This window comes from Montipora foliosa, chromosome 9, assembly GCF_036669935.1.
Source record: "Montipora foliosa isolate CH-2021 chromosome 9, ASM3666993v2, whole genome shotgun sequence".
Lineage (NCBI taxonomy): Eukaryota > Metazoa > Cnidaria > Anthozoa > Scleractinia > Acroporidae > Montipora > Montipora foliosa.
This window is the reverse complement of record NC_090877.1, coordinates 12,327,378-12,342,377: the sequence shown is the minus strand read 5'-3', so window position 1 is coordinate 12,342,377 and position 15,000 is coordinate 12,327,378. Positions and strand designations below refer to the sequence as shown.

General features: G+C 42.4%; 1 protein-coding gene across 1 annotated transcript in view; it reads left to right on the top strand.

Moving 5' to 3' along the window:
- The window catches only part of LOC137972036 (dynein beta chain, ciliary-like), a 62,873-nt gene that overhangs the window by 47,505 nt on the left and 368 nt on the right, over positions 1–15,000 (top strand). The window contains exons 48-63 of the mRNA XM_068818838.1: positions 454–717; positions 2,014–2,249; positions 3,714–3,836; positions 4,695–5,205; positions 5,682–5,852; positions 6,622–6,744; positions 7,244–7,437; positions 7,933–8,140; positions 8,382–8,450; positions 8,756–8,983; positions 10,362–10,553; positions 11,357–11,476; positions 12,380–12,622; positions 13,174–13,356; positions 13,794–14,081; positions 14,567–15,000. The exon at positions 14,567–15,000 is cut by the window's right edge and continues 368 nt beyond it. Of these exons, the coding sequence (XP_068674939.1) occupies positions 454–717; positions 2,014–2,249; positions 3,714–3,836; positions 4,695–5,205; positions 5,682–5,852; positions 6,622–6,744; positions 7,244–7,437; positions 7,933–8,140; positions 8,382–8,450; positions 8,756–8,983; positions 10,362–10,553; positions 11,357–11,476; positions 12,380–12,622; positions 13,174–13,356; positions 13,794–14,081; positions 14,567–14,896 (3,483 nt within the window). The 3' untranslated portion in view covers positions 14,897–15,000. The remainder of the gene's footprint in view (positions 1–453; positions 718–2,013; positions 2,250–3,713; positions 3,837–4,694; positions 5,206–5,681; positions 5,853–6,621; positions 6,745–7,243; positions 7,438–7,932; positions 8,141–8,381; positions 8,451–8,755; positions 8,984–10,361; positions 10,554–11,356; positions 11,477–12,379; positions 12,623–13,173; positions 13,357–13,793; positions 14,082–14,566) is intronic.

Below are 15,000 nucleotides of genomic sequence, written 5' to 3'. Positions count from 1 at the left end.
TAGGAAAGTCTCGAGTGAAATGTAATAATTGACTATATTTTTCGGTGAAATCCACGAGCAAAGAAGCATCTTTCTTTAACTGAAACCAAGAGTTTTGGCCCTAACTTTACGTTTCCCTTGATATGTGCTTGAAAACACAAGAAACGTGTTCGAGCAGTTAAGGGTTCTTGTTATTTTCGCAACTCATGTCAAACCAGATATCGTGTTAATCTTCCAGGTTTTTTTAATGGAGAGCAATATGAGAACCAAGTTTCCACGCCCCCCTCTGCTATTTACATTACCGTCAACATCGGCCAACAGCAAATGGTCTTACGCATGTAATAATCTAATTATCATATTAAAGCCGTTGGCAATTTATCCCTCAGTATCCCATCACCACAAATCTTTTCCATGTAAACGCAATGGAACTTACCACCTGAATCTTATAACAATTGCTTTTATTCCTGATTCTAGGCTACAGCAGAAAAACTGAAATGCCAGAAGGAAGCCGAACAGACGGCCATGACTATCGAGCTGGCTAATCGATTGGTCGGGGGATTGGCTTCGGAAAATGTTCGTTGGGCCGAATCTGTGGCGGACTTCAAGGAGCAGGAGAAGACCTTGCCTGGCGATGTCCTTCTTACGACAGCTTTTGTTTCGTACATGGGCTGTTTTACAAGAAAATACCGCGACAATCTCATGAACGAAAAATGGCTGCCATTCTTAAAAGGGCAATCGGTAAGCCACAGGAAAAAATGTTTGTGAGCTAGAGGGAACTTTCGTGAGACTTCATACTTTTCTTGCAATCGTGGGAAAAACAATGACGTGAAAGTTGAAGTTAGTGGATAGATAGATAGATAGATAGATAGATAGATAGATAGATAGATAGATAGATGATAGATAGATACTTTATTATCACCTTAGATTGCAGTTATAACTGAATTGATAAGGTTTACCTTACATAATTAAAAAAATTAATTCAGTAAGTAAAATATATTAACTATTATGATACATTAAGATAGATCTAGGACTCTTGTTACAACTATGAAAACTAAGGTTGATCTGATCAAAACTTTTAAAAACCAAAGCCTTTGGTTTTAAAACATTTACTGTAAGATTTATCCTGTGGCTCTTATTAATAATTTTTGATTCATGTTGTCACCATCAATTATCATTTATCAGTTTTATGTACTTATTGACTGAGTGGGAGAGCCGGGTGGGTAATTATTTGGCCCTAGCGCCATGGACGAGGGCCAAATATTTTCCTGTCCGGCGCGACCTAAACTCAGTCAATAAGTGTTTTATCATATGGGCTCTTCACACTATTCATGAGCACTCAGAATATGAAGTTTTGACAAAATAAGTAACAAACATTTGCACAGTATTAATCTAATATGTTGCTTGCATTTGCTTTTCTGGCTGCATATAACTTGGATGTTTCAAAGCGACGAAATCCTCTAAAATTGCATCGCACGGAGCAGTACGTGTTCCTAGCAGGGCCGTACAGCTTTTAGGGAGCTTAAGCACGCGCGCTTCTGAGGCGCGGACGGCAACCGGAAGAGAAAATTTCGCGTGTCAGGACAGTGTTGTCTCCCAGATTTCTATACTAATCATCTCTAATGGAGTAAAGGTACTTGATAATGTAAATGTGGTTGTGTGAAGAGAAGTTAAAAGGGAAAACAGGTCACTTCCGGTTGTCGTCCGCGTCTAAAAAACGCGCGTGCTTAAGCTCCCTATTTCCGGCCCTGCTAGCGCTAATGCATGCGGCCCTCATACGGGGATTTTCCCAATAGTTTAAGAATAAAAGAGCGCGCAGGGCCGGCCGAACGGGCCATATGATAATTAGCCTTTATTTAAGATTATTTATTCATTGATAATTTTGTAGGTAATGAACGTTTTAAGGTTTCCGTGTCTGTAGAGTGCGGTGATTCGGCCAGTGTATTATATCTAAAATAACTTCGAAGCTCTTTGTTCCTTTCCGTTTCGTTGCTCTCTCGCATAAGTCTCAATAACTCAAACAATTGTTTTTTTTAGGTTCCTATCAAAATCACAGAGAACCTCGACCCGCTGACTTTGTTAACTGACAATGCAACCGTTGCCCAGTGGAACAACGAGAACCTACCAAGCGACAGAATGAGTACAGAGAACGCTACTATTCTCACTAACTGCGAACGATGGCCGCTAATGATCGATCCACAGCTGCAAGGAGTAAAGTGGATAAAAACTCGAGAGGGAGAAGAACTGAGAGTGGTCCGACTTGGACAAAAAGGGTAGGCATTCTTTGTTTCTTGGAATCTCGTTTGTACGTTTGTCTCAAACATTTCTTATGTAAAGTGCCATTTTCCACGAGTTTCTTTCCCAAAACAAAGGAGAATGGCTTTGGAAGCGAGCGGGTCTTTGAAAGAGATGAATTTTGAGACAAGCGAGTGCTTCCTTAACGCGCACGAAAAGCCTTTTTCCTTAAGAGTATTCTGTTGGGCGGTTTAGTGTTTGAACCAGGCTATGTTTATATTTATGTATTTTATTTCTATCATTGTTAACTAATTAATCACAAATTACAATAACGACAAAAATTAATATAATAATACAAAGCAGTTCCGCCCGCAAATAGTCAACGCTAGTCGAGGCGGGCGGCCTAAGGTTATTGAAAACAAGGTGTCAAAGAAAATTAATTAACTAGGAAAGTAAATTGAATGTTGCAAGATAAGGTAAGGTAAAGTCCCTGCTTACGAACCAGAAGGCTCATCAGGCCGGCGCTTATCTCCGGTTTCTGTAGCATGAAGCGACCAGGAACTCGTATTTATACTCCCCGCTGGATGGGATGCTAGTCCATCGCAGGGTTACCCCCAGCATTACGCTGGTACCCATTTATACACCTGGGTGGAGAGAGGCACCGTGAGAGTAAAGTGTCTTGCCCAAGAACACAACACAATGTCCCCGGCCAGGCCCCGAACCCGGACCACTCGATCCGGTGTCGAGCACACTAACCATGAGGCCACCGCGCCTCATATTGGAATAAATGTGAAATTTTGCAAAGAAAAGAAGGAAATCGTGGGCATAACTTGAAGTTTTAGCGAGAAGGAGATTATATGTTAAAGTTGCCCACAAAATGGACTGATTTGTTTGAATTGATCAGTTTCTCTAGTGTATCATCGAAGTATTCTTGAAAGCGCTGAAGGGAATTATATTGTCGATTAATAATGCCACAACGGTGTTGCGTTTCCCTCAATTTATATTCATACCAACACCTCGAGAAGCCAGAGGCGTTGGGACGTACTCAAATACCTATCCTGGAATGGCAGGGTTGAAATTCAGATTTCTGCCGCTTACAATCTTTGTTTCCGAAATTACCAATAATGGAGAAATTAAAATCTAACTAATCAAGGAGATGGGTCTGAAATTTTTCAGCGAAACATGAATCATGAACGTATTTTGGGAGTTCACTTTTATACTTATGGAAGCTATGAGGAGAATAGTAGCGGCATTGAATATCGTGATTGTTAAGACCGTTACCAGGACTAGCATGAGGCATGGCCCAAACTAATGTACCTAACTGTTAAAAACGAACTGCGGCGTAATCAAATTCTCGTCATTTCTCCCATGTTTCAAAATCTCGGACCAAAAGAATACAGTAGAAATGTGACCATATCAAGGTTGCTTTTTGACTAATGGTTACTTAAGCCAAGTTTTTTTTTTGCTGACTCACTTTCTGAAACCGTTCATTGTTTTATCAGGTACTTGGATGCCATCGAACGAGCAGTAGCGAACGGTGACTGCGTTTTGATTGAAAACATGGGCGAAAACATGGACCCAGTGCTGGATGCCCTTGTCGGCCGAAACACCATCAAGAAAGGAAGGTTTGTTGATAATAATTATTCATTCAAGCACAGTGCATAACCATGCAACGCATACCATTGTCTCGGTTATCAGCTGGTATACCGCATGACCCTATATGGAAACTAATTGCGTTGGTCGTTTTGTAAATACAGCATGTTGTCCTTGGTCAGCGAGGTCCTATGATGTTATATTTCCTTGTTAACTAAAATACGACCAAAAACAAATGTGTCGGATGACATATTGATTATTCTTCTTTCGGCTTTCCTGCTATCGCGGGAGATCTCAGGGTATTTAAATAACTGAGGAGAAAGTGCTGCCTTTGTAACTACATCTGCAAACGGTTAGACTTTCAAGTCTTCTCGGATAAGGACGATAAGCCAGAGGTCCCGTCTCACAGCCCTTGTTCTTTAACGCTTTGGGACGTTAAAGATCCCACACACTATTCGAAAAGAGTAGGGCACGGAGTTCCGGGTGTTGTGGTCTGACCTTTCCAGCACGTGGTCCGCTTGGCAGGATTAGCTTGAAGGGCTTCTGTGTGAATGAGACCACAATTGTGTATAACAGCCAGAAGTCAGGCCACTTAGCCAAGAGCTGGAGCAAAAAGATTATGATTAAAGATTAAAAGAGAACTGGTGCTTGGAAAGTCTTTGTTTTGCAAAGCGCCAACAAACGCGCAGATAACTTCAGTTAGTACAAGTACAAGCGGAAGCAAAGAAAGAAAACCTCAAATTGTTAATGTAGCTTAAAAGCTTACAGTTCAAGGACCCCCCCCCCCCCCCCCTTCCCTTCCTCCTTAAAAATGCGCGAAACCTTGCCCTAATTTTGGTACAATGTTTACATTCACACTTTTCCCTTCTTAATCTACTTCCGCTTGACAGGTACATCAAGATGGGAGACAAAGAGGTCGAGTACCATCCAGAATTCCGTCTCATTCTTCACACCAAACTGGCCAATCCACATTACAAACCCGAAATGCAGGCCCAAACTACCCTTATTAACTTTACGGTCACACGTGAAGGCTTGGAAGATCAGTTGTTGGCCGACGTTGTGCGAAAAGAGAGGCCTGACCTCGAGGAAACCAAGGCCAATTTGACCCAGCAAATGAACCAGTTCACTATCAAGATCAAAGAACTTGAAGATGCGTTGCTGGCTCGGCTGTCTGCGGCGGGTGGAAACTTCTTGGGCGATTACGCTCTTGTGGAAAACTTAGAGAACACAAAGAGAACTGCCGCTGAAATTGAGGTTAAAGTTGCTGAAGGCAAAACGACTGAAGTCAAGATTAATGAAGCCCGCGAGCAGTACCGGCCAGCGGCTTCTCGATCTTCCCTGTTATATTTTATATTGAACGATCTGAATAAGATCAACCCCATTTATCAGTTCTCTCTGAAGGTTAGTCAAAATAGTTTCTTCACTTTATCCTTTCAGGATACGGTTCTTTTGTCCATTTCAGTCAATACATCCACATACCACTCAAGCAAGTAGTCCTTTTCTTCCGTTTTGATAAGTTAACTCTGGGACCATGAAAATAACTTAATTTAATACGGATGCAACTTGTGATACCAGCTAGTAACCCAGTATTTTACATCATGGGTCTCCCAAATGGTAATGGTTGGGGATCACGATTAGCAGAAGGTAACTTGTCGGTTAAGGGGCGTGCTGAAGTTGAATTCGGGATTCGGAAGCACCAAAGACACATCCAACCAGTAGTTATAGCGGGATTGGACCCCAGCCCAACCCGGAACCAAACGCAACCCCTCTTCTCACTTGACCGCGCCGCCGGACTTCGCAAATGGATAGATGGGTAAGAGGTTGCTTCGATACCTCTTTGAGTGCTGAAGGTTGATTCCCTGTTTTCTTCTCTTCAGGCCTTTAACGTGGTGTTTCAAAAAGCTATTGACAGAGCTGAACCGGCAGAGGAAGTCAAAGTGCGCGTAAACAATCTAATTGATTGCATTACCTTTTCTGTGTTCATCTACACCACCCGCGGGTTGTTTGAAAAGGACAAACTTATCTTTACAGCACAAGTAGCTTTCCAGGTAAGCAGGTTCAATTAGGGCGTTCTGTGGGTGTGTTCTTTGTAAAAACTATTCGCGACGAGATATACGGTGATCGCGTCCGTTTTCAGGTGGTGTAAAAAGTTATCAATCCAGCTGTTTATTCTGCCACCGATAGACGAATGAACTTAATGAAAGTTGCGGTATTTGAGTGAAATCGCGCGTGACCTGATGTAGAAATGTCGAGCGAGTTAATTTATATTAGTGTAAATACACAGGTGATTATACAAAATCGCGCGCTCTCATTGGCTCGCTATCTCGGATTATCAGCCGATAATCACCTCGACGGACAAAATGGCTGCCAGTTTTCGTTTTGCCACTGTAAGTGAAGATGATTTCGCGCTGAAATGTTTTTTTTTCTCTTTTTTGAAATAATCACCTGTGTATTTATACTAAAACAATTATTCGCCTCAGGCTCAGTGATTATCGGTGAATATTCACCGAGACGAAGTCGAGGTGAATATTCACCGATAATAACTTCGCCTTCGGCGAATAATTGTTAAATAGTCAAAAATTATACTTGGTAATGTAGCGACTAGGAACCAAGTACAAGCAATTAGCCCAGAAAAAGTAAAGAAACGGAAAGAAGACAAGTAAGTGTAGAGGAGTTAAAATGAGAAGTTGTGGCGGACTAATAACCGAATAGCTTATCCCCGAACCCCCGCCCCCCCGCCCCGTGTAGCTCTAAGAATATTGAATCAAAAAACTGTACTTTCAATCTTTTTTATTCACGTCTCAATTCTTTCGGCAGATCCTATTGATGAAGAAGGAGATTGTACCTCACGAGTTGGAATTCCTGCTCCGTTTTCCGGCTGTTATGAACGTGACAAGTCCAGTCGACTTTCTCAATAATCTTTGCTGGGGAGGGATTAAGGTTAGAGATTGGTTAATTACAATTACAATAGTCACTTCTTTCGCTGGCAGCTATACAGAGGCGTGGTGCTGAGTGCCTTCGCAAAAAAGAAATGTACTTGAAATTTGGGGATTTTAACAGCTTGCTTCGTTAGTCTACTAGATATCGGCATTCGTTAAAAGATACGGGTTCGAGTCTCACTCTTCGGAATCTTTATTTATTCTTTTCAACTTCAAACCTCTTTCCATCAAAGAAATTAGGCTTACTCAATCCAATTTCATCGCATGCAAGGGTAAAGGTGGTTTCGGTGGATGTGCTCCGAAGTCCTCCCATGACCATTTCTGAAACCATAGTATTTAAACCAAATAAAGAGATCTTACTAGTATTTTCCACCTTTCATGTAAATGACCCTCATCAGGTGGCAACTGGCGATGATGCGAGAGAACAAGGGATGGTGATTGTCTTAATATGTAGTTAATTACAACAAGCGTACTTTTGTCGTTCCTATGCCTTGTTGTAGGCTCTGAGTAACATGGAAGAATTCCGTAATCTCGATCGTGATATCGAGGGATCTGCCAAGAGATGGAAAAAGTTTGTTGAGAGTGAATGTCCCGAGAAAGAGAAATTCCCCCAGGAGTGGAAAAACAAAAGCTCTTTGCAGAAGCTCTGCATGATGAGAGCTCTGAGGCCAGACAGAATGACTTACGCTGTGAGGTAAGTAATTCAAAAATTGACAAGCCAACAGACGCACACAAAAGAAAGGCATGAGCTGTGTGTTTTATTGGAATGAGAGGGAACGTTCGTACTTTTTCTCCTTTGTGGAGAAAGTGAAAAGTAAATAAGGAGGGATATATTTTCCCCTTGCCCTGCTGATCCCATTCCCTTTCCCAGCTTCAACAGTTTACGCAGCTTGCCGTGGTGCAATGAAGAACTTCATACCCCCAACATTTCCGATCAAATCACTAGTTTAGTCCCTTTTTTCCATTTCGACCTCTGAGAAGTGTTCAAGCCAATTAACACTGAAATGTCTGTAAAATAAAGGATCGCACATGCGGTAGTGCCATGAAATACAACATGCGGCACCGTCGACCGATGCTCATCCGAGCAGCCGCTTCTGTTGGGATTGTACCAACTTGTATGACAACAACTGATGTATCTAGAAATCGCTTTGCTCATACCAATTCTCTTGTTTTGCCTTCCTCTCTACAGCGGTTTTGTCGAAGAGAAGATGGGCTCAAAATACGTGGAGAATCGTCAAGTGGAGTTTGCAAAGTCGTATGAGGAGAGCGGGCCTGGAACGCCAATCTTCTTCATCCTTTCCCCAGGTGTTGACCCTCTGAAGGACGTGGAGGCCTTGGGGAAAAAAATCGGTTTCACCATTGATAACAAAAACTTCCACAATGTTTCTCTAGGACAGGTGAGTAACGGACGCATTGCGTTTATGTTGTTTTGTTCTCTGTACCCGCATTTTGAGACACGATATTTTTAAAAGTGTTCAACAGATGAAAAAGTCGTTCAAGTTTGGTGTGCGTGTTTCCTCGCTCGTTCTCGTAAGGAGCTCAGTCTTTTTCCCGAGCGCTTGGTACAGCGGCTGTTTTCTCTCGCCTATGTTCTTTTATTTAGTTAGATGACTGACATTTAACGTGTTTCTTTGTTAGGGTCAAGAAATCGTTGCAGAGCAGAGTCTTGACTTGGCGGCAAAGGAAGGACATTGGGTTATTTTGCAGGTAAATAAAATCCTTATGACATAATTGCCAAAGTCACTCGCTTTTTATGAAATTTACGCAACATTGTATTTGTAGGTTCTATAGTTTGTGTTATTTCGATCTTTTGATATTTACATTCAGTCATTTATTTTCCCCTTTCTCAATCTATTCTGTTTTTACGCGGGTCGATAATGTTTCGAATGCTCTTGCAGTGAGAGAAGCACTAATTACGGGACAAAAATTGACCACTTTGACGGACGTAAAATGTAACCAATCTCGGGCTTAATACTTGACAGCTAAGCAGCTTTTTCTTGCCGTTTTCCTAGAATATCCATCTTGTAAAGAAGTGGCTTCCAACACTGGAGAAAAAACTAGAGGCTTACAGCGAAGGAAGCCATGAGAACTATCGAGTATACATCTCGGCTGAACCCGCAGGCACGCCCGAGTCTCATATCATCCCTCAAGGAATTTTGGAGTCCTCGATCAAGATTACAAATGAGCCACCCACAGGAATGCAGGCCAACTTACATCAGGCGCTCGACAACTTTAACCAGGTAAGTACAACAATTTGGTAGATTTGTGTTGTACATGCGGTTCTTATTATACCGGAGTACATTCGAGTTAGGGTCTTGGATGAAGTTCACTCAAGTAACTTAGCTCGCTGTCACCCATTTTATGCTCTTTCGGTGGGGTTCCGCCTTGAATTGGCTGACATGTAATACTCGAAAGAAATACTCGAAACGAAGAATTTAATTTTCTACATTCCAGAAACTAGGGATTAATGAACGTAGAGACGAACATTTAAAATACATCGTAAAGGTATCCTAGATACAGTACTTTCATTCTGAGTATATGATAATTTCCTCATAAAAATCCGCAGCAGGACTGACCAAATGGTATGAGCACTGCCTTCCACCAAGGAAGGAGATTCCCGGAGTTCGCGGCTCACATTTGGCTTGAGTCAAGTTTGTTGGTTCTCTACTCTGCTTGGAGTGGTTTCCTCCGTATTTTTCTGCTTTTCTCTCTCGTTGAAAAGAAAAACACCAACTTTTGATTTGTAATGAAGGAGGTGGTAAAAGCATGAAGAGGTGTGTGTCCTACATCAATGATGACTCAGGGATCACTCGCAAAAATTTCGAGTTCTCCTTTGTGGGAATCCAACCAACGACCTTCCGATTACTAGTTCGCATGCTCTACCGCTGAGCTATAGGAGTCTCTTTGAAGCGAGGCCATTAAACTTGGTTAAGACTAACAGGACTGAATGTGTCGACATGACGCATTTTTTTCTTTCTGGACTCCTGCAAAAAACCTAGCAATTTTTTTCCCGAGTATCCGTAAACACGAAGACGCTCTATAAAAGGGATGGCTTTACGCTCTGATTTTGTTCGAATCCATTCAAGCACGACAGATTATCCAAGATGGCGATCAACTGACAGGAACACCAAGAAGGAATGATTTCAGGACGAAAAAAAGTGACTGGGAGTTTTAAGCAAGCACGATAAATAACATCTTTCAACATGTTACAGACACTTTCCCGTTAGGGGACTTATTATTGCACAAATTATTACAGAGCTTTGTATGCGTCCACGGTTGAGTGCTATATCATCGGCATGTGCCTAAGGTACCACGCCTTTTCTAGTGCCTCTTCGTGTTTAAGTCACAATTGAAAAAAATACATTGCTCCATCTAATTTGATTTCTCTTCACTTACAGTCTTTTGGATTAGTAGAGCACATATATGAGCTTTAAACTTCGATAAAATGATTGTTATTCTTTTTCTTCTTGTGATATTTCCTTTCCTTTTTAATAGGCAACATCCATTTGTTCTTTGAAAAAACAGCTGATGAAACCTACATAGTGCATTTTATCAACTTAACTAATATGATTTTTTTTTCGGAATGGCCTATTTAACATGTTTTTGTTTTGTTTTTAGGACACACTTGAAATGTGCGCCCGAGAGAATGAATTCAAGAGCATACTGTTCGCTTTGTGCTATTTCCACGCATGCGTAGCTGAGCGCCGTAAGTTTGGACCTCAGGGATGGAACAGATCTTACCCATTCAACACTGGTGACCTGACCATCAGTGTAAATGTACTTTACAACTACCTTGAGGCCAATGCCAAGGTGAGCGAAACTGATAGGCCGATCTTTGTTTACTTCGGCACTTTTTGGTTTAACAAAGAACGCCATCTTGTCACTACGATAGAATTAAAATGGCACTAAGGAAAAATTCTGTAGTTTTATTCCGTAAACCCGGAAATGTCCCTTTTGACTGAAGGCTAGTTTTGCCTGCATGGCCTCAAACACCGTAAGACTTTTTGAGCCGGCCACATTTGCTGGAGACAATAGGCCCTCAGACCACAAAGCCGGGAACTCAGTGTCGTGCTCTTCGTTGTTATGTAAGTGAATACTTTAAAATTTCAAAGAATTTTACAAGCAAGAGTTTTGTGACGGGGACTAATTGTCCGAGAAAACTTGAAAGTCCAGTCATTTGCGTACGAGATAAGAAAGGCAGCACGTTTTGCTTGAGACCCTGCGGGTTGCAAACCCGCGATCTCATGGGACGAATATTCAATGGGCTCGCGTTTGAGCCATATTTACTACATGGTGGAAATATGGCAACAGAAGATTGAGAATCGCGAGCTAGGCTTGCTCCGTATAAGTCAGCTCAGACATAGTTGTGAGTGCAGTGTGAAAGGAAAAAGGAAACTGAGGAAAGGAAAGGAACTTTATTTAAGTGTCTAATCTTTTAGCGCTGTAGCACTAATTTGGGACACTGTAAATTGAAATTAAGGAAAATCAATTCAAAATTTGGTTTTTGAGGAGAGGGGAAAACCAGAGTACCCGGAGAAAAACCTCTCGGTGCAGAGTAGAGAACCAACAAACTGGATGAAGAAGTGGATTGTGTTTTTTATGTCCTCATTCAGGTTCCATGGACTGATCTGCGTTACTTATTCGGTGAGATCATGTACGGAGGTCACATTACAGATGACTGGGACAGAAGGCTGTGTAAAACCTACTTAGAGGAGTACATGAAACCCGACATGGTAAGAGTGTTGCAAACGTCACCATAGTTTCTTCGGATTTTCCAATGTCCAACCATTTGCACATGAATCTCTTGGCAAACTCAAAGCTTTATGGAGAAATTAAGCGTCGCATTTGTGTCATCGCGTTTACATGAAATGGCGAATTGCGAAGAGTAGGCTACTGTTTGTCCTAAAAACACAGATATGTCCAGAAATGCAGGTAATTAGATGCACGGCTCGGATTTCAATAAGCGTAACCCCTTGCTCCTCTCTCAGAATGTCTCGTCATACAGACTTTCCCCAAGGGCTTCTCCTCAAGTAAGGACGGATAAACAGCTGCATTTACCCTAAGCTAAAAATGACGCTAACCCTAACCTTATTGTTGGAAATAGGTAGCAAATGCTTAGACTTAAAGGGACACTTCGTCTTATATGTACAACTTGAGCGCGAAGTGAAGTTTTCGTAATAGCCATAGGCTAATGAACTTGTGGTCCTCAATCAGACCAAATCACAACACCGGGATCAGTGTGGGGGATCTTTAACGTCCCACAGGGTCGGGTTGTGAGACGGGGCCTGTGGTTTATAGTCCTTATGCGAGAAGACTAGAGAGTTCAACCATTTTGAGATGACATTACAAAGACAGCACTTTCTCCTAAGTTATTTAAAGATCCTGAATGTTGGTCCGTCCTGAGTCAAACTCACGACCTACCGCATGGCAGCCCGGTGCTCAACCATTTGAGCCACCGGTGAAACGAATTACTTGCCTTTATAAAAATTCCCTATTCTTACTCAGTTGTCTTTTCCTTTGAGAAGTTGCTCGTTGCTCAGGCAAGAAATGAATGCAAATTTCGTCCTGGCGTTTGCCTTTTGCTGCAAACGTGGTGATAAATCCCTCTAATCTCTCAATTGTGTTTATGTTTGCAGCTTGAAGGAGAGATGAACCTTGCACCGGGATTTCCCATCCCTCCAAATTCGGACTACAAAACCTATCACAACTACATCGACGAAGTGTTACCAGCCGAGAGCCCTTACCTGTACGGTCTGCACCCTAATGCTGAGATCGGCTTCTTGACGGCTACGTCGGACAATCTCTTCCGTACCGTTTTGGAAATGCAACCCAGGGATGCAGGGGCCGGGGGCGGCGGGGGTCAGACCAGAGAGGAAAAGGTGGGTTATCCTTCCATTTTCACATTTTTATGCATTCATCCTGTAATTCCGTAGTAAATGTTTAGCCCGCAACGAGACCATTTGATAATTTATCATAAGAAGTGATTTTCGCCCCTTCTCTTCAGTCAGTCCGCCATCTTGGATGAGTCGTGGAAAACGGGATTACGTTACAGGAGGGGGAAGGGCTATCCATTGTTATAGGCAGGGTCCTTGTTTAATAGTATGACCATTTATCGTGGGTGGTGACACAGGCATCTCGCTACTTGCACAATCCCATAGTGCAATCCGTTTTGGGGGGTTCTTTACATAAAAAGCGAATTCATAGAAGAATACTAAATGTGGGTCGACCTCAAATACGACCCATCGCAGTGTGGAAGGGTTTATTGTAATCCTCTGTTGAGTGAAGTGAGAGATTGCTTTATGAATTCACTTGAAGGACTCGACAACCCAATCCTCAGGGATCATTTTACGAGTTCGAAGGTGAATAACAAACAAAATGGAATTCGCTTGAAAGATTTTTCAAACTGTCTTTTCACGTGTCTTCCAAACAGGTCAAGCAGGTTTTGGATGAAATCCTTGAAAAGCTGCCTGACGAGTTCAACGTGCAAGAGATGATGGCTCGTGTCGAAGATCGCACACCGTACACTGTGGTCGCATTCCAGGAGTGTGAGCGGATGAACATCCTCACCAGTGAGATCAAACGATCGCTGAAAGAGTTGGACTTGGGTTTGAAAGTAAGACCGGCTTCTGTTAAAAAATTTGGACTCCCCTTTACCCTCGAGTTTCATTTGATTTCGGTAACGGTTAATCCCTCTTCTAAACTTCTTCTAGATGTGTCGCTGCTTTGCTCGTTGACTTTTCAGACCTTAAAGAAAAGACATACTTCTCGTTTTTTTGCTCTTGGTTTGTTTCTGAGTAGACATCTTTGTGTCTTGCTCTGCATGGGGAAACTCTGAAATTGAGGCTGCTCTCTTTTCAAAACAAATCACCCGGCAACTGCGATGAAAACAGGAGATCAGGAATATTTTTGAAGCGTCTTATCTGTACAATTCATGTGATGGTCATCAAAACTGTGTTGTATTTTCTTCTTCATTGGTGAACCCACCGACTTCTTCTGAGCTCATGTCGGTCTTTTGATGGCAAGACGTGTATCCGAATTTTTTCTTTGTAGGGTGAACTGACCATCACCGCTGACATGGAGGAATTGGGCAATGCACTCTTCCTGGATGATGTCCCCGAATCCTGGACGCGCCGTGCTTACCCGTCCATGTCAGGGCTGGCCGCATGGTTTGTGGACTTGTTGCTGCGAATCAAAGAGTTAGAGAGTTGGACTTCGGATTTCTGTTTGCCCAATGTCGTTTGGCTCTCAGGTTTCTTCAATCCTCAATCTTTCCTTACTGCCATTGAGCAGTCCATGGCGAGAAAGAATGAATGGCCATTGGACAAGATGGCTTTGCAAGTAAGTGCTGTCGCTCGTGTGCTTTTATCCATTTCCTTCTGGCCCCAGTTGCTCCAAGGGCGGACAACTTTAACCATTGGATACGTCATTATCCACAGTGTCCAGAGTGAAAAATACACTTCACGTTAAATGTTGGCCAAGAGTTTTCTTACACTCCTTTTAAGTAGATGTGCTTAGAGTGTGCATATTCACAGCTAGGAGGGTAAAATACTGAAATATTTGCAGAGATTGAAACTGAAGGATATTGACTTATCCACTGGATAAAGTTGAACAACTGGTGCCTAAAATACAAAAAGTAGTCTTAACAACGGCGTTTCCACACCTCGCTGTAAGGGGGAGGTTAGGTTAGAATTGTCACGGGCCTAACGCCTTGACCTGGCCAAGGGCCTGCAATTTGTCCAAACGAAATTAGGGTAAGCTTCCCTTGATGCTTTCAACTGTATACCGTGAAGAGCTCTAGATATATTACCTGTGTGTTTTATTAGGTGGATGTAACAAAAAAGAACAAGGAAGATTTTAACAGTCCACCCAGGGAAGGCGCTTATGTACACGGGCTGTTTATGGAAGGCGCACGTTGGGACACACAGACAGGCATGATTGCTGAATCAAGGCTGAAAGAGCTTACTCCTGGTATGCCTGTGATGTTTATTCGGGCCATACCAGTGGACAAACAGGAAACCAAGAACGTGTACGAGTGCCCTGTTTACAAGACAAGACAGCGAGGCCCTACATATGTGTGGAACTTCTTTCTTAAGACCAAGGAGTCTCCTGCCAAGTGGACTCTGGCAGGAGTAGCTCTGCTGCTGAGCTGTTGAAACGCGTACATTGGGTGTTTATATATGTACCGTTGACAAGGGTCTTTTTTTGTCTGGTTCTTTGATGATTTTTTAGCATATCTTAGCGTTTAGAACTGATTTCG